The sequence below is a fragment of the Muntiacus reevesi genome, chromosome 18, assembly GCF_963930625.1.
Source record: "Muntiacus reevesi chromosome 18, mMunRee1.1, whole genome shotgun sequence".
Classification (NCBI taxonomy): Eukaryota; Metazoa; Chordata; class Mammalia; order Artiodactyla; family Cervidae; genus Muntiacus; species Muntiacus reevesi.
The window spans coordinates 26,326,212-26,350,648 of record NC_089266.1 but is presented as its reverse complement, the minus strand read 5'-3'; the positions used below and the strand labels follow the sequence as shown (position 1 = coordinate 26,350,648).

Here is a 24,437-nt window from a genome sequence, read left to right as displayed (position 1 = left end):
AAGGCCTCCCCTTCAAATTTTATATTAAAATTTGATGGGGATCATCATTAGTGATCCATACAGATGAAGATTTCATAAACTCATTTATTGTACTTCATTAAATTAGCGAATGATTATATATGTGGCAGAAGAGAACAAACTTGGCATTTTAATACCCAATTTAACACCTTAATGACTAAGTATCTTAATACTTAAATAAACTTCTTCTGTTTTCTGTTTTTCTTAATACTCGGTAATAGAAACTGGTAAACTTTCACTTTATGACCTTTATTCTACAACCATATCTTGTCAAACTACACAAAGCAGTGTTTGGGAGGTGACCGACTTTTTGTTAGACTGTTTTCCCATCTTACATTAATCCTCACAAATTCAGAGATAATCCGTCTATCTCCATCTAGGTAAGCCAGGAGTGCTGTCCCCACAGAATTGTTTCATACAAAGCCTGTGAAGCATCATTATTTTCCAAAGCTTGGTGGAGGCTAAATTCTGTAGCCTATTATTAAGCCTATTAGAACAACTACATTGGCATAAAGTGAGGCAGTGGACCATGAGGTGGAGACCTAGATTCCATGTGCTAGTTTCTCCATCAACATGAAGTTATAAGACATCAGCTAAGTCACATAATGCACCAACTCAAGTTTCTTTACCTATAAACTGATAGCAATATTTGAAAATTGTAAATCATGAAGAACTGATTTATATGAACTATGACACATGCAGCTGGAGCTAATAATACTTTTATACAATCAACAAGCTGGCTATAACTAGAAATGTGCTGCCAAATTTGCTGAACATGACCCCCCCACACACTCCCATTACCTTAAGCATTTAAAAAAAATCCTTGTTTGATGTGATACACTCCATACACAGAAATAAATATATTTATAAGACCAGGTTAAAAAAATCTTGATACAGGATTTCTAAGACAAAAAAAACAGCTAAAAGTGTCTGAATGCTTTTCTACATCATTTATTTCACAGCTAGAGGATGATAGTGTTTGTCAGACGGATATTTTGAATTTTGTACTACTAAAGAAATCTCTCAGGGATGTAAAAATATATTTCAATTCATTGTATATCTTTGTTATTAAAAGCAAAATCCAAATGTATTCATAACTACTAAAAATTGAAGCACCATTATTTAAAACATTTAAACTGTGGAAATTCTATAAAAATTAGTCTTAAACAGAACAAATCAGATAAAACTGTACACCAAGATCTCTAGTAACAGCGTATCTCATATTTAAAACAAGGGACTAGTTCAGAGTCAATAACTTTATTAAAAAAAGATTAATACTAAAACTTTTCAATGACAAAGAGACAAATCTGTAACAGAAAGTCGGAGATACTTTATTTTCACTTCTAAATCCAAAGGCTAGGTATAGCAGAGTTGTAAAAATGGAATCCCACTTAGTCTGATTCACACAAATATTAACGTTTAATCTCGTTTTCAAAGTCCCAAGAATGAAAACTTGCAGTTAAACACTTAGCAAGCCACATGTTTAGGTAATATTTCTTAAAAAGTCTTAAAGAAAAAGATATGATACAGGACCTAAGTTTTCAGTGGCATATATATGCTATTAATACATGTTCTGAAATCTGATAGGTCACATCAGTCCTGAATTAATTTTTAATTAAAAACAAACAAACAAACAAACTAACCGAGCTTTATACTTTTTCTATGCCACTATAGTTTTCTTTCACCTCATTTTAATGTCGATCTTCACTTTATGCCGTTTTCAGTTTTCTTCCAAAAATCTTCCAACAGTATTCCTACAAAGCAAAATTTGCGGAAAAATGATAATTAGACAACATGTATAAGGCAAATTTTCATGACTAAGTGGCCCAGTCACTAACTACTAATTAATATATGTATATGGAATGTTTGTATTCTTTTCAATTATCAAGGCATCAGTGTGGTTTTTTAAAACCATGTGCCTGTGTATGCTTGCCTCTATGTGAATGGCTCACACAAATATAACACTACATTGCTATTCTAGAAAAGGAAGGTCATCAACAATTCAACTAATTGGTACTTCCTTTCATTAGGAATATTTAATCCCATGCCACTAGCCCAAAGAATGAACAGTTTACAGGTTTCAAGAACCCTCAAAAAGATTGACTTTTAACAGTTCTTTAAAAACCCAAATTCATTCTACATGGTTCATCAGTTCTTTGTGTTTCTGTTTAAAGGTGTCTGTCCTTGCTATTCACTGCTGCTTTAAATGTATCAGCCAGTGATTATTCCTAATATACCTATGGCTGACTGCAAATTCTCCTACACAGTAGGAAATATTAAACACAACATACCTCTTAAAGACTTGAGAATTGCATTGAATGTAACAAGGCGAATAATATGAAGTGTTTATTGTATTTAAAATTCTTTAAAGATATCTAATTCTGGGCACCACTGCATCCCTACACACAGTTGAAAAAAAATTCCATTCTGTTAACATCTGATTATAAGTTTTCACGCAAAACACAAAAAACCCCTCTGTGCTTCTTGTAAAGAACAAAAAGATACACAACAGTTAAGCGTAAAGATCACAGGCAATAGCATTCAAACATGGATGTGGGTAGAGAAAGGAGTACCTGGCATGAGTACCTGCTTAGTTTGACTGAATCCTTGATTTTTAATTTGGCTTTTCATGGGCCGCTCACAACACCAACGCTGTGTGAGGTATGGTAGTCAGCTGCAATAATTCATAAACCCTACACTTCCATCAATCCAATGCTACTGGCTCTCGAGTTACAGAACAAACTGCATTAGAATGCAAGGCAATAAAGCAAAAAACTAGAAACATCCTTGACAAAGAAATACTAGCAGTTTAATTAAAACAAAGTAGTCCAACATGTGCCTCAGAAATATTTAAGTTTTAAAGCATATGTCTCTGCCAATGTACCAACACAAGATGGACTTAATACCAAAAAGAAAAAAAATAAAAAACAGTTCAACCTTTTTATTAAAAAAAAGAAAAAAAACAAGAAATGACAGCAAAATCCCTAAAAAAAGGATAATTAACTTTTCAATGGCGACTATATTACAAACGTGGGCAATAATTTGCAAAGAGGCACACTAACGGGGGGCACGAGTCTGCTACAAAATAGCTGAGACAAAACAATGTACCTCAAAATGTTTTGCAGGACTACACTGTCTTTTCCTTCAGAAGATGCTTTTGTATGTCTTCTTACTCGGCTTAGTTCCATCTTCATCTGTGCATACTTACGCTGCACTGTCAAACAGTAACAAAAAGCCCTAATCAAAGTGAGAAACAATACACTTACCTCTGTCTGATCTGAGGTCTTATCAGATCAGTTTTAATTGGACTGAGTGTCACCTTCAGATTTAATGTCTTCACTGGTCCCATTGACCTCATTCTTAGTATCACTTTCCTTTGAGTCAGTGTTTGTGTCTTCACTCTGCTTTTCTCGACTATTGGACTTCACACTACTTTTTTTATCATCAGATCCCCTCTTTTCTGCCATAAAAGAAGACATTGATCATGGATTTTAAAGTAAAATACAAAACATATATGACACTTTGAAAAGTGAAAACAATTTAGAGATGAAAAGACAATCATTTCCCACAGACTTCAAGTAACACAGTTTGATAAATCTATCAAAGGGATAAAATTTGCAATTTATAAAGGAGGGAGAGGGCAGGACAGGGAATTACAGAAAGCAAAAGGTAAAAATAGTGGGCAAATTCTCTCAAACTGGTGATATGCACAGGCAACACCAAATCACTGCAGAATCTAAAAGTTAAGTAAATTTCACTTGGAGTAAAGACCATCGAAAGGCAAAGGGAAAGGCAAGAAAGATAGTACAAAAAACTGTGTCCACATGAACTAAGTTAAAAAGGTAAAAACAGTAACTGCAAAAGGTGAACATTTATAGGCATGCTTCTGCAACGATATATTTTTAAATGCAAAAGATAACTTATACCTATATATATTTGAAGACCCAAGAGGGACAATACCAATGAAAGTGGATCTTAGATCCCATTTCAATTAGTGAACTTTTGTACTTCGCTAAGTAACACATACGCCATCTCAAAATTATTTTTTCCAAAGAGAGAAATAAAAATTCACCTCAGCTGCAAATAAAGGGTGAAAAAAGGTCAAATTTTCCTTCTGTTTTCTTTGGAATGGTCAAACTAGAGACTAGAGGCAAAAAGTGGTACATGGAGCAAGTTATGTTCTAGCTTTGTCAGTTCCAAGTACTGCCTAACAAAAGATTTCTACAGAAAATTTTAAAGCAAACTACAAACCTGGAAAAATCATCTTTCTCTTTAAAACTAAGAATAGCTAGTCTAACAGAATAGTTGATAAGACAGAAAGATGTTTTAAGAGAAGCGGAACCCTCTACAGATTCTAGACAAAGTTGTTAAGACGCAACACCAAATAACTGGGAGAGGGATGGTAACAAAAAGTATGGTTATGGGGGTGTTGGGGGGCACTCACTCAAAGAACATTAAGAATTGAAGATCTTATGTGAAGGAATATATTCAGTCCATAACACTTGCAAAATTCACAAAGCAATGTCCAAGTAGCTGACTGCAGGACTTGCTTCATGTCTTGTCTGTTCACTTATGAGAACTGTGCCAGTACAGTGTGCTCTAACTGACCTTGTGGGAAAGTCCTCCCTTTGTGCCTTATGGGCTTCTCCGCTGCACAGGTAGCTTCAATGAGGAAGAGTCGTCTTGTTGCCCCGTAGAGGACTAGTAGTCAGTCCAATAATCTTATCTTCTGCCCTATATAAATATGGTAGATCTTAATAGTCCTAAGGACATCCACAAAGTGTGGTGGACTTCAGGGCTATGGATTAAAAAAGGAACCTCTCTTGACAAAAGAGAGCACCCTAAACTGGTTGGTGTTAACAAAGATAGTTTTGTGCAAGAAACCACTTTTTGTTTGTGGAGTGAGATAAAGTGTTTTCATTACAGCACGTGAGCTCCTCTTACTCACTGTCATTTCCAATGTTCACTACTACTCATATCTGACCTCAAAATTCAGGCCTTCAGTTATATATATAAGAATGGCTAACTGGCCACACGGTTAATTGAAAAAATCAATAAATTATGTCACTTTTAAAAGAGATCCCAACATTTAAAATAAATCTACAATGGCAAAGCCAATCTTTCAAGATAGACCAGAGACAGAGTTTTCCCTGAATCAAGTCTTCACTCCTTCCTCCACATCTCACCAGGAAAATCCATTTGTCCATAATCTAAACACAATGCAGTTTATTTTATGTAAACAAATCTGATTATATTCTATGATGTCATCATTGTAATAAGGATCATTGCTTGGCAATTCATCCTCTCGGCTCTCTCCAAAAATTACACAAACTGTTTAAATCAGGCCAGTGCAATTTATAGCTCAATTTTGATCCTAAATAGTTATAAAAGCTGCCTACTTTCTGTCCCTGAGAACTAATCCAAGTATTTTAAGTGACACAAATGAAGATACAGTGAAGAGCTTTAGTTCTCAAAGTGATTACTTTCATCTCTGACAAGAGATATATCTGGTTGTTGAGAGCTGACCCCCCAAATACATTATACAGAAAAGTCTTGCCAAACGGTTGTGTGAAGCTTAGTTAAAAACTAATAAAAGTCAGTTAATTCTTGGTATCAATTGCCTTTTGAATCACAAAAATAACTTCTGAACTTAAATGGCAGATACTAAAGCTCATGAAAGTTTTAAAAATCACCGTTTCCTACTTTTTAACATTTGCTCCATGTTCTAGAAAAAGCCAATATATCTAAGTATTTTAAAAAGAGAAGGTGCACTTATTTGAGGAAAAATAAAAGCTGAAGACTGAAGGAAAGAAAAAAAGATAATCCATTGTTTGTGCTGGTTTCCTAACTCAACTCAGTTAAACCCCACAAAAACCAGACTAGTTTCATAAAAGAAAATAATGAGTATCACATACATGTCTAATATAATAAATCCATATGTGAGCACACATGTTGGTGATCAAACACGGACACAGATAGGCAGAACAGGATGGAATAAGCAGAGCCAAGAAAATTAGAAATAAGCCCTTTCTCTCATTCCTGAAAACCATGCAAAGCAGAATAGCCCAGTCCAAAAAAACAGGTGTACAAAGAATCTGAAGAATATGCAGAAATGGGACCCTAATGATTAAAAGAATTATCGTTCATCGTTCAATGAAGGCTAAGTTGAAAGATGAGAAAGTGAAAACATGCCAAAGAGAAAATGAAAAGTTGATTAAGAGTGCAGTCAACTAGCTATTGGAATGCCACAGAAAATCAAAGGAAAAAATAGATGGGAAAAAGCATATTTCAATAAAAAAGGCGCGCACTGGGGGGGGAGGGGGCATGGCACGCACACATAAGGCATCCAACTTATGCAAACTTAGAAGTACTGTAAATGCTGTACTTGAAGACCAATGCAATACCATACATACATTTACTCTTCAAGATATTATGGAATACTGCAGCAAGTGTTGTCAAAAAAAATTAAAAATGTTGCAGTAACCAAGAATTCTATAGCCTAATAATCCTAACAGGTAATGCAATACTTGGAAAAATCTAAATGATAAGCCTTGAAGATATAAATTGAAGTATGCAACTTTAACATAAAGAAAACACAAGGTCAACTGTCATTCTCATAAATCAGCAGGAGAAGAGAAAATAAGACTTGTCTCCTATTGAATGGGGTTCATCGAAAGTAAAAATAAATATAGCCTGAAGTGGAACTCTGCTTGTGTCTATAAAGAAAAGTGAGTTAGTGAGGAGACAAAGTGAAAATGGTCCCTTAAAGAATCAAATTCTCACAAAAACTAACCTTTCTCCTTCGATTTTCTATCTTGTTCTCTGTCTCGACTTTTGCTCCGGTGCTTATATGACTTTCGATCTCGGCTTTTTGATCTTCTTCGATCCCGACTACGAGATCTATGCTTTCTTTCTGATCTATCATGGCTTCTGCTTCTTCGTCGATCTCTACTTCTTAAATAATTTGAAACAAAAGGAGAGCAACTTCAGCTGATATTACAGTGAGAAAAAACCTTGAAGAATTACATACTGTTAAAGCAAAAATCACTCTTAAAGGCAAATGAATACAATCTACTGTTAAAACGCATTTTATAAGAAACCTTAAGAACTGAAAATTGAAAGTCCTTAACTTTAATTTTTCAAATAGGTAATCCTACCCAAAATAATTTATGATTTAAATGTCTTAGAATCAGTAAGAGAAGCACTCATCCATTATACTAACTCCCTAATAAGACTGCATCAAATCTCCTTAGGCGGCCTAAGGAGGAGCAGTGAAATTGCCTACAAGATGAACATGTTCAAGGAGTCAACTCTCATCCGCCCAAGTGCTTAATGAGACTTAAGAGGGTTCCAAGTACCAAATAATTCACCAGTAACTACTATTATTTCATGCACACTCACTATAGTGGCTCAGACACTAGGTAAAGAATCCACCTGCAATGCAGGAGACCCAGTTCAATCCCTGGGTCGGAAAGATCCCCTGGAGGAGGAAATGGCAACTGACTCCAATATTCTTTCCAGGAGAATTTCATGGACAGAGGAGCCTGGGAGGCTACAGTCCACAGGGTCTCAAAGAGTCAGACACAACTCAGCAACTAACACTTTCACTATATGCCTGGCACTGTCTTATGTGTTCAATATACCTGCTTCGCCTTCTCTCTCTACTTCGCGATCTTTTGTGGTCCCGAGACCTGCTGCATCTTCGGTCAGAAGTTCGGCTTGAATGCCGACTTCTTGATCGACTCCTCTTTCTTCTTTCTCTGTCTCGAGCTCTTTCTTTTTCTCTTTCTTCCTCTTCTCTTCGTCTTTTCCTCTCTCTCTCTTCTCTTTCCCTCTCCCTTTCTTTTTCTCTTTCTTCTCGTTCTTGCTTCTCCTTTTTTAAACGCTCATCACGATCAGGTTCTTCAGTTCTTTTTCTTAATTTTTCCTAAGGAAATCAAATTTGATTTTTTTTAGAACTAAATAACCTTAATGACATTGTCAAACAGCTGCCTAACATGAATCAACTGTAGACCAACTTATGAAATTTGATACCCTAAAAGTGAAATGGAGAAATCTTAACACCATGTATGTACACAAGATATTTGACTAAACCCTCAGGAATATTCGTTCTCCCAAATTTCTGACACTACAGAGCAAAGAAAATAAAGCACTTTGCTAATCTGATAAATAGCTAAATATTATAGGAATTATCACTACCTCAAATAACAGAGCAAAAATATCAATTAGAGTTTTAAATCTATACAATCAATTCTTAACCACACTAATATAAAGTACTAGGTATAGCTAAAATATATGCTTCTAAGAAACTTACTTTTAATTCTTCTACAGTAGCTTTAATTTTGGCATAGCCCATGTGCTGTTTTCCCATCAAATGATCATCTACCCGGGACTGGGCATCTCCCACTATCAAAAAGGCTCCACACACTTCACAAACTTCCATTTGTTTTTCTTGGGCAGCAAAACTTTCAATTGTCTGAAACGATACATCAGTTATTATAAAATATCTGATCAAGAGAGAACAAACAAATCCCCCTCAAAAATATTTATAACATTTAGAAAAGATTTTTAATTTTGTGAACTGCTACTTTCCATTTCCCCAAAGACATAATACTTAGCAGCAACTTTTAGACAGGGGAAGCATGACAACAGCAATCAACTTTCCAAGAAGTATTAAGACCCCATCCCTCAATTGTAACCCTTGAACTACCCATATCACCTCTAAAAAGTTAATCTACCTTTCAGAAAGCTACCTATTTTAGTCTGAATTCATTTCCCGCTTGGTTCAACAGGTTAAAGATGTGGACTCCATATATGTTTTTTGGGACTTCCCTGGTAGCGCAGTAGATAGGAATCTGTCTGCCAAAGCAGGGGACACAGGTCTGATCCCTGGTCTGGGAAGATGCCACATGCCTCAGAGCAACTAAGCCCATATGTACCAACTACTGAGCCTGAGCTCCACAGTCTGTAAGCCACAACTACTGAGACTGTGTCCTACAAATACTAAAGCCTGCAGGCTCTAGGTAGGGCCCTCGAGTTACAGCTAAAGACCCCTGTGCCTCAACTACTGAAGTCTATGAGTTTAGAGAGTGGCCTCCACTTTCTGCAACTAGAGAAAGCCCAAGTAGAGCAATGAAGACCCAGAAAAACCAGAAATAATAATAAAAATAAGTAATAAAAAAAGTTTTTCAAAATCATTAAGGAATTGAACTCACTGCATATAATCTGAACATACCCTTTAATATTTGGGAACCAATGCTCAATTATATTTTACCATCAATATCCAAAACATGTATCCTGTATCATCTAATTGAAAGTTAAGTAAGTAGGAGGTACTATTAGGAGTATACCAACTTTGTAGTAAGGTAATTTGATTAGTAACAAAACAAAACACCAAAACCTAAGCACAACCAAAATACTTAACTATCTAAGGCATAGGTTACCAAGCCAGCAGCTAGAGACGTTTTTGCAAAGTTTTATTGAAACAAAATTACAGACATCTGTTTACACATTGTCTAAAGCTATTTTGTAACATAAATGTAAAAACAGAGCTTTTATTACAATTCTTATGACCTGAAATCATAAATACTATGTGACCCTTTAAAAGTTTGGTGACATTAGAAAATTGTTCCTAAATAGAAACAGATCCTAGCAATACACAGCTAACAGCATGGTTATACCAAAATTGGACTGCTACTCACCGAAGTTGTGGACCTAAGCAACTCTCTCTCTTCTTTTAACTGTTCAACTAATTTCATCATTCCCTGGGCTTCTTCTACTTTTCCTTCAGATCCTAATTCTTCAATCTGAGAGAAATTCAAAAAGCAGTCAGGATATCTTTCTAACCACACTGTCCTAGTATGTTTTTTACCCTCCGGCTTCATTAGCATATAGAAGTTGTTTGGGGTCTGTTTTGTTTTGTTTAGTGAAGCCTCTTTGGTGTGATTTACCCTTAATCGTTTTTTTTCCCCACAGCATTAACTATGTACACTTGACAGAAAGCACACAGACAACCTTCAGGGTAGACTGGATCCTAGAGATCTCACCGAGTCTCCCCCTGTCTCTATGATGCATCTCCTCCCAAAGCGACCACCAGTCTGTTTCTGTCACTATAAATCAGTCTGCATTTTCGAGAACTGTTTTTAAATGGAACCACGTACTCTATTCCTTCTATGAGGCTCTGGCCTCTTTCACTCAATCTAGTTATCTTAAGATTCATCAATATCATTACAAATAGTTAATTCCTTTGTATCACTGTGTACTATCACACTATATAGATACATCACAATTTGTTTACCCATTAATCTACTGACAGACATTTGTTTCCAGGTTTGTCTGGGGTTTTTTTTGGCACCTATTATGAATAAAGCCTCTATAAACACTGGTATACAACTCTGTGTACACATATGCTTTCATTTCTTAGATTAATATCTAGCAGTGGAATAGCTCATGATGCATCTCTTAACCTTTGAAGAAAGACACTCTTTTCTAAAGTGCCTGCATCATTTTAAATAACCCCAACAGAGTAAAATAGTTTGTTTGCCCAGATCTTCACTAATACTTGAGACTGTCGGTCTTTTTAATTTTAGCAATTCTAGTAGGAGTTCCAATTCTTACCTGCTGCAGGAGTACATCAATTTTATCTGTTAGAACCTGAATTTTTTCTTCATTTTTGCCTGTTGGACCAGCTGCCTGATGAAGACAATAGAATGTGTATTATCAACAACTAAAATACAAAAATAAACATTTAAATTTCCATTTACCATACCTAGTATTCGTATTTAATAATTGAAATGCTAAACCACAAGGACAGTAACTCAATTATCTCAATTTTTGTTAATCAGTTGCATATTTTGTCAGTTACTGATATTTAAGATAAAAAATTTCTGATTAACAAAGTATTCATTTACTAATAAAGATCGGGAAAAAACCATCTTTTTAAGTTTTTATGTCATTTTTAAACATATAAAGCAAATGACTGAACTTGAGCCCAAGTTTCAATACTAGGGAGATCTCAGTTTCCAGAGGAAAGGACACTTTACAAAGATCGTAAATTAATTCATACTCACCCCAGATGACTGCTGGTTTTGAGACAATGCCAAACGAGCATGGCCTCGTCTAATTCTACGTTCTACTTCTGCCAGTAAACTCTGTAAGTATCGCAAAAAATCTCTCTCATAGCCAACTTTCATAAAACGAGAACTCTTCTCATACCTAATAAAACAAAAATAAAATTATTTTCTTTCCAATTCTTTATCCATTTACAACTCTCATATTCTATCTTCACTAATCTCGTGAACTATTGCATTCAGACTGAAGAGTAGGGAATTCCCAGGCCAACTATTAGGACTCCCTGCTTTCACTGCTGTAGGCCTGGGTTCAATCCCTCGTCTGGGAACTAAGATCCTATACGCCACGTGGCATGGCCAAGAAAGTTTAAAAAAAAAAAGAAAAGAAAAAGAAAAAAATCTCTGAAGTGTAAACCAGGCACACACATAAGAAGTGAATTTCCAGTTGTCCCTCATCCTGGTAAAGAAGGTAGCATTCAACAGTGTATCAAGAGCACAGATGGTACAAGTGGGCAAATCTAGGTGAACACTATACTGGATTTGTGACCCTGGCTCCAGGATGAGTTTCATTTATAAAATTAGGTCTGTTAAAAGACAAATGTGAAAGGGAAAAAAAAAAAACCCACGAGTGAATTCTCTGGAGGTCCAGTGGTTAGGACTCAGTGTTTTCACTGTCATGGCCTGGGTCCAACTCCTGGCCAAGGAGTTAAGATCATACAAGCTGGGAAGAGCAGCCAAAAAATAATAATAATAAACTAAAAAATAAAAACTAGAGGAGGGCATGGTAACCCACTCCAGTAATCTTGCCCAGAGAATCCCATGGACAGAGGAACCTGGTGGGCTACAGTCCATAGGGTCGCAAAGAGTCAAGATATGATTGAAGCAACTTAGCAAAAAATTTTTTAAAAGGTGGGATATTGGGGAAAAAAAAAAGCTTAGGCTTATTCTTGGCATATAGTATGAACTCATATGGTGATGCTACATATAGCTGTATCACTTTCTACGACCCCCAACCAATGACTAGGACCTCGACATGACATTCATTTTACATAAATTCCAATTATTTCTTCAATCCTTATTTCCTTTAAGGCAAATAAAGACTGGGGGTGGGGATGATCCCAAAAAAGATAACTTACTGTTTTCGTAGATTTTCATCATGGATTTTTTCACATGGTCCTAAAACAACAAGAAATATGAATGTATTCAATATAAATTATTGAAATTAACTTTTCTCTTGCCAAAACAAAGGAAGTTGTTTTTTTTTAAAAAAAAGGAAAGAAGATCCATTTAATCACTGAGTGGTCTGCAGACACCTAAATTGAGCCTGCTAAATCATGAAGCAACATGCCCGAGTACGCACATGAAAATTGTTCTCCTTAGCTTTCAAGAGGTACTATATGGTAAAAGAAGAGAGGGAGTAGGAGGGATGAAAAAATTATTCCTTACTGCCAAGAAGTAAGCTAGGATTATGGCAGACCTTTGGTCTGAACCACCACTGACATTTTATTAGTCTCTGTAAATATTGTAAGACTAACACCCTAGTCCTACCTCTTACCATCTCCAAAAGGCAATCAATTTTAACCTTTTTAGCTTTATCTTCTGGAATTTGCCTCCATATTTCTAAATTCTATGCTTATTTTGCTTTTTCTTGGTTTATCTTAGGCATGAAAAATTTAGTTTAAATGAACATTCAGTGTTTATATTTTGATGCCATGTACTATTAACTCCTGCTTTAAGCAAAAAGGGCATTATGATAACACTTTTGATACACTTACTGGAATTTTTTTCTTCAGTTCAGTCTCTTGTATGTTCTAGTTCCAAATTCACTCCAGACACTAACTCAGCTATAGAAACTAGCTCAATAATAATCTCCCTCAAGATTCAAAATATATCAGATAATCAAATCAGCTTTATTTTCTTCCATGAGCTGCTTCAATCTGAGCTACTTTTTTCCCCCTAAGCTCACTAGTAGAGTTGTCATCCTTTGAAAGTCATTTTCTGGTCTGTACTAGATACAGTTTACTGGATCTCTTATTTTTTTCCTTCTTGGTTTACACCCATGAGTTTCCACAGAAAAGATTCCTGGTAGATAATGTTGTTTGAGACCATGCATGCCTGAAAATGTCTTTTTTCAAACTCATATTTTGCTGTTTGGCTATACAGCTAACCTAGGTAAAAACATTTTACCATCCAGAATCCCGAGGATGTTTCTCCAGTGTCTTCAAGCTTCCAGTGTTGTTACTGACAAATCGAGGACATTCTGATTGATAATCTTGTGTGACCCACCCCACCCCTGGTGTTCTGGAATTTCACAATGATGTGCTTTGGTATATGGATCTTTTTATCATTTGCTGTGCTGAGTTCTAGAAGGATTCCACTACACCTAGAGAGTAAAATCCTTCAATAATGCAATCTTAAGATTTTTCCCTCTTCTGTTTTCTCTATCTAGAACTCTCTTAATTAGCTATCACAGCACTGGACTGATAGAACTTTTTCAAATTTTAATTTTTTCTCAAACATACCACAATTTTATCCTCAAAACCTCCCACTGATGTTCATATTTCTCTAGTTCTAATTTCAAGAACTTTTAATTTTTTCAAAACTTTTCTTTTTATATAGCATGCTATTCCTCCTGATATTTTCTCTTATTTCTCTGAGGATACTAAATTTAGTTACAGCTTTAAAAATTTCTTTCTTCTGTTTTCTCCCATTATCCACCATATTCCACTAAATTCTTTTTTTTCTGTTGGTTTTGGTTAATCTTTTATGTTTGAAGGTTTTCTTCAAATAGCAATCCTTGGCTGGCCAAACACTTCCAAAATCTGACTTGAAGTTGGTATGCACAGGCAGGGTTTGTCAACTAACAGGCTTTACCACAGGAAAATCAGGCAGCAAGACTTTCTTTTAGGAGATTCCCCAAGGGTCAGTACCTGTAGATCACTTCTCTGGAACTGTTCACTTTCTCTAAAGAATCCTCTTCTCTTCTGCCTGGGGAAAAAACATCTGGCTGTATCCTTCTAGGAACAGGGCAGAGGAAGGGAATGGGAAAACCTCACTATTAAGAAAACAGACTCATTTAATCTCTCTTACAGTCTCATTTTTATTCATTACTGCCCTGTCCTATATCTGTAAATCCCAATACCTAGATATATCCAGCCATAAAGTGCTCTTTATGCTTTAGGGCAAGCATTGTGCTTAACGAATTTAATTTCCATTTTATGTTTCTAGAATGATACTAGCTATGTACCATCCTGGAGAGAAAATGGTCGATTTTTTTTTTTGCATTTTGTGGTTCATTTAGCCCAATTTCTTCAGAACATAACCCCCTAGTCTCCAGTGCTGTAGGCATGGAAGACAGAATTACCTGATGCACAGGTCAGACCACCCAGACTAGTGCTTCTCAACATGGGGCAGCTTTGCCAGGGATATCTACAAGTGCCTGGAGGCATTTTTGGCTGTCAAAATTGGGAGATTTTCACTGACATCTACTCCATAGAGGCCAAGGATGCTGCTAAGCATCCTACAACCCACAGGAGACCCTCCCACCTCCCCAAACACAGAATTTTCCAGGTCAAAATGTCAAATATCAAGGTTGAGAAACCCTGAACTAGACTAATCTCTGGTTTTCAGCCCCATAATTCAACTCTGCCTTCTATGGTACCTGATGCCTTCAAATCCTGAGCCTGTCCAGGGTTCTGCTGATCAAACTCTTGCTTCTGTTTAATATCCCCTTCTGCAGGCTTTTAGGATACAGGTTTCTCTGCTATTCTTCCATCCACTTGTCATCTTCCAAAAGTTTGTTGACATCTCTAATGTTATCTCGTCTTCTGTTTACACCTTTTTTGTTTTTAAATTTTCATTTTAGTGGAGGGGGTTTCAGGAGGGAATGGAAATACATATGTAGATTCAAATAAGCCACCATGTTTAATCAGACTGGCATTTGTTAATACATTTTTTAAAAAGCCAGGAAAGAAATCATCAACACCTTTAACAGAAAACTTCTTTCCAAAATTATAAAGTATCACTTTCTCTTTAATCATAAATGCAATAAAAATTATAGAAAATTTACTTACCAAGATCAGAACGAGTGTTTGTGAACAATTCCGCAGGACAAAAACCACAGAGGTAATATTTACAAACCTAGTGAAAAAAACAAACGTAACTTAACTTTTTGAAATTGGTCAGTTTTAAAACTATGCCAGAAAAGAATGCCAAATAACCATTTTCTCATTTCATGATCTACATCTTTCAACCAAGTAAGTTTAAGAACAATTTCATTTGTTAAGTCATTTAGTTAGGCAAACTAATGACTTTCAGACTCCTGGATTTCAGTATAAGAAATCCAAGACTGACAGTTGAGAGCATTTTCAATTTCTACCATAATAGAAATCACTGCCTTACTCCCTAGAAAAAACAACTTTTGGATAAAGACATCCAGAATAAAGGTAATTTTTTTATTTAAAAAAACAAACAAAAAACAAAACACTTTATTGTTCTTATTGTTTTAACTTTGTTAAAGATTTACACACGAGATTTGGAAATCACTGCCTAAATTCCAAATAACACTCATTTAAAGCGATCTGGTTTAATATCTCGTAACAGGTCCTAAGGTGTCCTGGGTATTTTCACACATGCCAACACTGAGTGACTTCTAAGGTATGAGGAAGAATTATTAACATGAGACCCAATTTTCAATTCTCTCGCACTGGTACTTTTGTAACTCCTTCAGATATATTCTGAGATTGTTCTATCCTAAATTTAATTTTGTAACACTGCAAACCAAAATCTGTTAAGCAAAATTCCAAAATATCTCCATATAACCCTTCAGTGCTATTGGGTAAATTATCAATGTACAAGTCTAACATAGAAAAGGTCTACTAAATTTAGGATCGAATGAGTTTTTTTGAGACATTTAGAACTGGATGTTGAATTTGAAATACTGTTTTTTGCTTCAAAGATCAATTGTTTTACACTTATTTGAAGCAGTGAGGTTCCATAAGCTATGTCCAGAAGAACTAAGGTCATAAAGAACAACCAGATTCAAAAATTATGTCTAAACAACAGATTTAGCTTTATATCAATATTAATCCTGTTACATATAGCCATATATCATAGTATCTTTGTACCACTTTCTTTTGGAAATTCTCCTAATACTCTGAATTATTAAAAAGGCTCAGTATGACCAGAAATAACATGTTGGCGAGGATGTGGAGAAAAGGGAACCCCTGGTACACTGCTGGTAGAAATGTAAATTGGTGCAGCCACCCTGAAAAAAATCACATGGAAGTTCCTCAAAACACTAAAAATAAAGCTACTATATTTCATCCAGCAATTTCACTTCAGAGTATACATCCAAAGAAAATGAAAACAGTAATTCACACCAATGTTCACAGCAACATTATTTACAATAGCCAAGAAGGAAAGCATCCTTAATGTCCATCAACACATGGATGGATGAAGAAAATGAGGTAAATATACATGCTGGAACAATAATCAGCCATGAAAAATAATGGAAATTTGACATTCACAACAACACAGATAGATTTGGAGGGAATTATACTTAGTGAAATAAGCCAAACAGAGGCAAAACACTGTATGTATTTGAGGTATCTAGAAAAATAAATAAAATTAGTGAAAATAACAACAACAAAACAGACTCTGCAATGTAGAGAACCAGTGGCGAGAGGGAAGAGGCGGGGCAAATAGGGGTAGGTATTAAGAGGCACAGACTATGATATATAATATAAGTTAAATAAGCTACAAAGAAGTACCGCTCAGGGAATACAGCTGATGTTTTATAGTAACTATGTGTGTGCTCAATTGCTTCAAGTTGTGTCCAACTCTTTACGACCCTATGGAACCCGCCAGGCTCCTCTGTCCATGGGACTCTCCAGCCAAGAATACTGCAGTAGGTTGCCATGGACTCCTCCAGGAGATCTTCCCAACCCAGGGATCGAAGTCCTGCACTGCAGGCGGATTCCTTATCCACTGAGCTACCTGGGAAGCCCCTTATAGTAACGATAAATAGAGTACAATCTTTAAAAATTGTATACCCCAAACTTATATAGATATATCAACTGTACCTCAACTTAAAAAGGGCTCTATATGTGCAAAAGACAAAAGTTTTAAAATGCTATATACCTAACTATTAAAAAGTCTGATTTGTTCATTTTTGCATCATTTTAAGTGTATCAGTACATGCTGTCACTAGAAACAAACAGGAATTTAGTCAGGAATGTCAGGTGGTAAAGCTTAACCTGGTTAACTTTCTGAACTGCTTAAGTTCAGAAATGAACGACAACACATTCCAGGCATGAAAAGACAAACTCAGCAGAGTATGAAATAGGCAAGTGGAAATCGGTATGCCTGGAGAATCAAAACAGTTTGATTTTTGGCTGCCACTTTTCAACTATGAAAAACTAAATCTGTAACTCTTTTGTATTGGTACTCCCAATACAAAAAAAAGGAGATAATAACTATTTCATAGTGGGACTGTAAATTTTAGTATGTTTATTGAGAAGGTGAAAGCGAAGTCGCTCAGTGTGTCCGACTCTTTGCGACCCCATGGACTATAGCCTACCAGGCTTCTCCATCCATGGGATTTTCCAGGCAAGAATACTGGAGTTGGTTGCCATTCAGTCTGTTTTTTAAAATACCCATGACTTTCTTAAATACGTCTTTAGGCACTCAAGACAATCAAACAAGATATGCCAGCAGCTTTACCTGTCATTTAGTCCTATCACTCCATCTGAGATGAGATCAACCACATGATCTGCCCTGAAGGCATCTTCGGTTCAGTTCAGTGATGTCCAACTCTTTGCAACCACATGGACTGCAGTACACCAGGCCTCCCTGTCCATCACCAACTCCTGGAGTTTACTCAAACTCATGTCTATTGAGTTGGTGATGCCATCCAACCATCTCATCCTCTGTTGTCCCCTTCTCCTCCCGCCATCAATCTTAAATGAGTCAGCTCTTCACATCAGGTGGCCAAAGTACTGGAGTTTCAAGAAGGCATGAGACTACTTACAAGATACAGATTAAAACCTATTTTCCTAATTCTTTGTTCTGTGTGCTCTTAACCTCCAACTCTGCTTAAGACACTGCTGTAAAGAAATGGTACATGAAAACAACTGTTACTCTACCCAATAAACCCTAGCTACTTAAACTGCTTATTTTAACCTTTCCCAGAGATTGAGAATGTTTAACTAAAAATATTAACAGGCTTTTATTCAGCAAGTCTTTACTACATGTCCATTGTGGACCCAACAATCTGATAACCAACGGGGCTCAGAAGAGGGGGCGGGGGGAGCGGGGCAAAGGCAGAATGTGTTGTTGCTGCTGTTCAGCTGCTAAGGAGTGTCCTACTCTTCAGGACCCCACGGACTGCAGCACGCCAGAACTACGATCACAACGTAATTGTGATTCTTGTGATAAGTTAAAGTAATAGCAAAGACCAGAAGAGTTCAGTATCAACAGCATACTTTTCAATACCACTTAAGAGAATGCAGATACACTCAATCTCAGGAATCTGACTAGAAAAACTTAATCGTGAGTTTCCATCACATTAAACGTGAAAAATAAAAACAAAATCTGGCATTAGATACACTGCTGGGAAGAGGAACACTCCAAATGTTACTAGAGCTGTGGGACAACCTAGCAACATCCATCAAAATGTAAAATATGCACTTAACTTAGTCATTATCTTTCTAGGAACCTATCCTACAAGTGATTCAGTTATATGTACCAGAATGTTCATTGCAGCCTGGTTGATAATTGTAAAAGAACTTGACAAAATCTACATGAAATAAACTAAGGTACATTTACATTGTACCTACAAGGACGGTCTCCACAGTATAAGTGAAAGTTATTAAATATATATTACATTTATATGGGTTTCCCAGGAGGAGTTAGAGGTAAAGACACCACCTTTCAATGTAGGAGACATAAGAGATGGGGGTTTGATCTTTGGGTCGGGAAGATCCCCTGGAGAAAGGCATAGCAACCCACTCCAGTATTCTTGCCTGGAGAATTCCATGGAGTCTAGCGGGCTATAGTCCATAGGGTCTCAAAAATCAGACACAAGTGAAGCAACTTGGCATGCACACACGCATGTGTACTTATATAAGCCAAGTTGACGTCTAAAAAAAAAAAAAGAATTATTTTAATAAGCCTAAATTGGAGGAAACATAAAACAGTAAAAATCAATTTTCTAATATAGTAATTAATCACAGTTCACTCTTTTTATTGCCTACACAAAGTTTTCATAAAATTTTAATCAATTTTCCACAGCAGCAGGAATAGTAAACATCTCTCTTCTGCTAAGAAGCCTTCCATTACTTCCCAAAGTCATTTAATCCCAACTTTTAACAAGGTTTATAAAAAAACATTCAGAACTCCCCTGGTGGCACAGAGGATAAGAATCCGCCTGCCAATGCAGGGGACACAGGTTCGATACTTGGCTGGGGAAGATTCCATATGATGCGGAGCAACTAAACCCATGTGCTACAACCACTGAGCTTGCCTGCTACAACTCCTGAAACCCAAGTGCCTGGAGCCTGTGCTCTGCAACAAGAGTGGTCCCCACTCGCCACAACTAGAGAAAGCCCGTGCACAGCAACGAAGACTCACTGCAACCAAAAATAAAAAATGTTTTAAAGTGATACATTTTTGTAAAATAATCACAGGAACTTTCTAACTTACAAGAAATGGAAAATTAAACATATTTCATAAACAATGAAGCACTGTATACTAACTTAAGCTACTTTCTCCCCTTGTTAAGAAATCAGAAAAAAAAAAAAAAAGAAATCAGGTCTAATGAGACACTGAGAATTCCCTGGTTGTCCAGTTGTTAGGACTTCGAGCTTTCACTGCCTGAGGGCCTGGGTTCAATCCCTCATCTGGGAACCAAGATCCTGAAAGCTACATGGGGCATCCAAAAAAAAAAAAAAGGTCTACAGTCTAATGAGACATGGTTTTCCAGAAGCAATCAACCAAAGATTGAGGAAATACCTTGATATTTTCAATGTGATAATACTGTGGTTATTGAGTCCTCACATTTTAGACATGTCTTTAAGGCTGAAATGATAAAACTGCCTTAAAATAATGAAAGAAGTAGGAGATACAGAGGAGTAATACTGGTCATATACTGATAATGTGTCTTACACACATGGATGCACAGAGTTCATTCCACTACTCACTTCTATTTTCAAGTTTTGAAGAGAAAAAGCAAACAGTAATTATCTACATTACATAGAGACTGCTGGAAATTCCAAGAAGCCCAACGCTTACCCTGTACTATACAGTGAGGCAGGAAATGTCTACACTTAAGACAGAAAAAACATTTTGATGACTATGGTTTAAAACTGTCTAACAAAACACTTGTAGATGCCATGCACTATCATCACTAATTTTTTGCTTCTGTTGCTTCTGGTTTCCTGCTCAGATTCTGAATACCCTTTTCAAATGTTTAAAAAAAAAAAAAAAGCCACAAGTAAAAAATGTGGACAATAAACTTAACTGTTTCTTCTTTTCCAAACAACTTTCGGTGTAAGTGATGGTATCTGTTAATATTGGGAAGATTTTAGAAAAGAACATTTATTTCAACTCCCTTCATAAATTATTAAGCGTTCACTGAACAGAGGGCATACATGAGTTTGATAAATGATAAACAAGGTCTCATTTTATATATTAGAATCAGAGTTAATGGTTTAAAAAAAATTTTCACTTTTGGGCTTCCCTGTTGGCTCAGTTGGTAAAGAATCCACCTACAATGCAGGAAACCTGGGTTCGATCCCTGGCTGGGAAGATCCCCTGGAGAACGGAACGACACACTTCCAGTATTCTGACCTGGAGAATTCCATGAAATGTATAGTCCATGGGGTCACAAAAAGTCAGACACGACTGAGAGACTTTCACGACAAAATAAAATCCTCAATTTGAACTACAAAGTTCTTGCTATAAATTTAACAATAAAAGCTCCAGACCAGACGTTAATTACAATCCCCTACAATCTCAACTCCAGATTATCCAAAGGCTGCCAATGCCTTCTCTAACACTGAAATCGTCCCATGTGGACGCTAACTGAAAGGTGTTCACCCTAGGCAGTTAAAATCACATGCTTTCCTCATTACTCTGGTTGTTTAGGATTAATAAAGCAGAGGAAACAAATTGCTTAATGCAAAAATACTAATCTCAAGGAAATGTAAAATTTTAATCAATGAGGGAGGGAGGTGTGTCAATGAATCCTTGGGAGAGTATTAAAGCTAATGGCTTTAGTTGAAAACCAATTTCTCTTAGATCAAAAAGGTGACAATCTACAAAAGCTGGAAACACCTGTATAGTAAAGCACTTTCCCTGATAGTGGTTACTTACATACATCTTTACAAATAAGTCAATAATTTGCATCACAGATACAGCCTTCACTTAAAAAATGAGTTTCCTCCAAGTGTTCCTAGTTCAACATTTAAAAACAAAGTACTGAGGAAGTGGGTCATTAAGCATTAGTTTACAAGTTTTAGAATGGATAAAGATGCCATTTAAAAAAATGCAGATTTCAGGGGCCTTTCTGTAGACCGACAGAATCAGAATGGGGGATGGGCACTGGTGAAATACATCTCTGCATTTAAAACAAATTCCACAGATTATCTTAATACAGATACCTAGGAATTATTTTTAACAATGAAGCTTCCATTTCATTGTTAAACAAAAGGACCCCGCCCAGCTGAAATGGCTTTCCCCATCTAGTGAAAGTGTGGCAAAGAAAAATTTCCAGGTAGAACTGGAACGCAAAAATATTTGGGAGAATTCCCTGGCAGTCCAGTGGTTAGGACTCCGCCTTCACTGACAAGGCCTGGGTTTGCTCCCTGGTCAGGGACTAAGGACTTCCCTGGTGGCTCAGATGATAAAAGCATCTGCCTACAATGCAGAAGACCCAGGTTCGGTCCCTAGGTTGGGAAGATCTCCTGGAGAAGGAAATGGCAACCCACTCCAGTATTCTTGCCTGGAAAATCCCATGGACGGAGGAGCTTGGCAGGCTACAGTCCATGGGGTCGCAAACAGTCAGACACGACTGAACGACTTCACTTTTCACAAGGACTAAGATCCCACAAGCCACCCAGTGCAGACAACCCCCCCCACCCCATCAAAAAAGAAAAGACCCTTACAGTATATACTGTGGTTGGCCATTACTCCAGGATTTTAGCAAACACCCAACAACATATGCCAAGTGACCCAGAAGTGATGCCACAAGTTTCCCCAGCTTTATAAAACCCTACAATAATTCTAACTTATTTAGAAAAAGTCACATGCTACATTCCTGGTCTGTACCAATGTCTTCTTGCAGACAGAAATCTGAAATACCAGCAATTGACTTTTTCAAATCCCTGAATCCAAAACGAAGTGTAGTCTGTCATTAAAGGCATAAAATATTTTGACAAAAACATCAAAAGTTTAAATCAGTGAGAAACACTGAAGAGGGGGGCTGCACCTGAAAGGAAAGCAGATTTAATATAACTGAGATGACATAAAACTTAAGTTGCTTTTCTGAGAACTTCATCACTGCTAAGGTTATAAACCCATCGCATCCCACGCAATGTGGCAATAAAATACCACCAGGGAAAAACGTTTTTCCACAATTCTTGTTCAAAACCAATTAGGCAAACAGGCTGCTACAGCTGATGAGCACGCAATCAAAAGCAATTTTCTCTCTGTAATTCAAAATAGATAAACGTCCTATTTGCACATCAAGTCAAACATAGTAGTTCATCTTTTTCTTTTTGCATAGCTGAGATCACGGAATGAAGTGGCAAAAGAAAAAGTTACTTCATCGTGACAAAGAAATGCCTACAAACAGAAGGGTCAAGGCAAGCAACAAAGTCACTCTTTTTGAGGAAAAACCCAAAAGTCAAGGGAAAAAAAGCTTTAAAAAGCTTCACCTCTAAAATTTGTTGTTGGTTCAGTCGCAAAGTCATGTCCGACTCTTCGAGAACCCATGGGCTGCAGGACTCGACTTCTCTGTCCCTCACTAGCTCCCGGAGTTTTCTCAACTTCATGCCCATTGAGTCAGTGATATTATCGAACCATTTAACCCGTACAAAGAATTCTACTGTAACACTTCACACTACTTTAGAATCGGGCAGCACCCCACAGGTCTAGTCAAACACTAGCAAAAGAGAAATTTTACTGTGACCAAAGCGTAAGTTTAAAATGAGTAAGCAACTTCTAAAAAAAAACAAACAAAAAAAGGCATATTTAACAATTCCTTCATGTTTTGACTAGCAACCGTTTTTAAACTATCTTGTTGTTTGATTACAATCGCATGTGAAGTTAATTACACATCCATTCTTCAGGTAAGACCTAAAACAAACGTTAGACATCATGTTCACAGAACAGAAAAGTGAACAAGACTACAAAGATTAGGTTTAGTTTCGCCATTTAACTTGACAAGATGTTGGATGAGCCTCTCAAGTCTCGTCTGTGAAACTGGGTTTATACTCATTAACCCTTACAGGGTTAAGAGGATCAAAGAGCTTCCTATGAAGAAAAAGCCTTGACAATTATCTACAAGAATGGCTTACCAGACCGTACTGCTATCAAACAATATTTGTAAATCACGGTGAACCCTATCAAGACCTCTTTTAAAATTTTATTGCCCCATATAAGCGTCGAAACTGAAACATTTCTGAATATACTGCCACGATATGACGCTCAGCCAAATAACGGCCAAATTTGCCCTTTTCCCTATTTCACAGCTAGGTGAAAACTCCGAAACCTCTAGATGTACAAAAATACTCCTTCCTTTCCCGCGTTTCCCTGCCTCATTAAGCTGCTTTTCAATTTTGCCAAGAGTCTTCTTTTTCTCACTTTCTTGATACTTAAACAACAATAAATCATCCCTTAAACAAGGATCCAGGCAGACTCCTCCCTCCTAGGCTATTCTCCCGATTCCCTCCAGCCACTGGGTCAGACACTTGACCCCGGGGCGGCCGGGCCCCAAACCTTGCCGGGGCCCCAAACCTTGCCGAGGCCCTGGCTAGCCCCAGCCCGCGCCGTTCCCCTCCCCCATGGCGCCCAGGCACAGGCCCAAGGCCCGCGGGACTTACGCTCTCGTGGTCCCACCGCACGTTGCTGCGCTTCTCATCCGGGGCGAGGTTTCGGTCCCTGCCCATTAACTCATCCAACAATTGCGCAGCCGAAATCATGGTGCTTTCCTCGGGCGGCTGCTCCCACCAGCCCTGGCACCTGCTAAAGAAAACGCCGGCAACACAGTCGCGAACCTCTCAGGGGCCCTAGCAGGCCTAAATGCCTCCTCTAACCAGGAGCCGATAAGACAAAATGGCCGCCGCGCGG

At 37.1% G+C, this 24,437-nt stretch overlaps 1 protein-coding gene across 8 annotated transcripts; it reads right to left on the bottom strand.

The window, feature by feature from the left end:
- Positions 1–1,326: 1,326 nt before the first annotated feature.
- On the bottom strand, positions 1,327–24,427 carry LUC7L3 (LUC7 like 3 pre-mRNA splicing factor). Of its 8 annotated transcripts, XM_065908688.1 has the most exons (14): positions 24,191–24,243; positions 15,161–15,227; positions 14,749–14,924; positions 14,018–14,075; positions 12,224–12,263; positions 11,088–11,232; positions 10,636–10,710; positions 9,720–9,824; positions 8,333–8,494; positions 7,662–7,945; positions 6,812–6,972; positions 3,338–3,478; positions 3,127–3,232; positions 1,327–1,772 (listed from the first exon to the last, which is right to left on the bottom strand). In XM_065908688.1, the coding sequence occupies exons 6-14, from the start codon at positions 11,208–11,210 to the stop codon at positions 1,739–1,741; spliced, it is 1,191 nt and encodes a 396-aa protein (XP_065764760.1). In that variant the 5' UTR covers positions 11,211–11,232; positions 12,224–12,263; positions 14,018–14,075; positions 14,749–14,924; positions 15,161–15,227; positions 24,191–24,243; the 3' UTR covers positions 1,327–1,738. The 8 variants fall into 8 exon arrangements, 6 of the variants coding, with proteins under 6 accessions (XP_065764760.1, XP_065764758.1, XP_065764756.1 ...); XM_065908686.1 differs by lacking the exons at positions 14,018–14,075; positions 14,749–14,924 and adding an exon at positions 2,605–2,670 and having other exon boundaries at positions 24,191–24,426; XR_010659614.1 differs by lacking the exons at positions 14,018–14,075; positions 14,749–14,924 and having other exon boundaries at positions 2,605–3,232; positions 24,191–24,426.
- Between the last annotated feature and the right edge of the window lie 10 nt (positions 24,428–24,437).

Coding starts and splice junctions, on each gene's coding strand:
- LUC7L3 (XM_065908683.1), bottom strand. CDS start 24,289: ATGATTTCGGCTGCGCAATTGTTGGATGAGTTAATGGGCAGGGACCGA. Junction 12,264..15,160: donor AAACACTCGTTCTGATCTTG/GTAAGTAAATTT, acceptor TTGTTGTTTTAG/GACCATGTGAAAAAATCCAT. Junction 11,233..12,223: donor GATGAAAATCTACGAAAACA/GTAAGTTATCTT, acceptor TTGTTTTATTAG/GTATGAGAAGAGTTCTCGTT.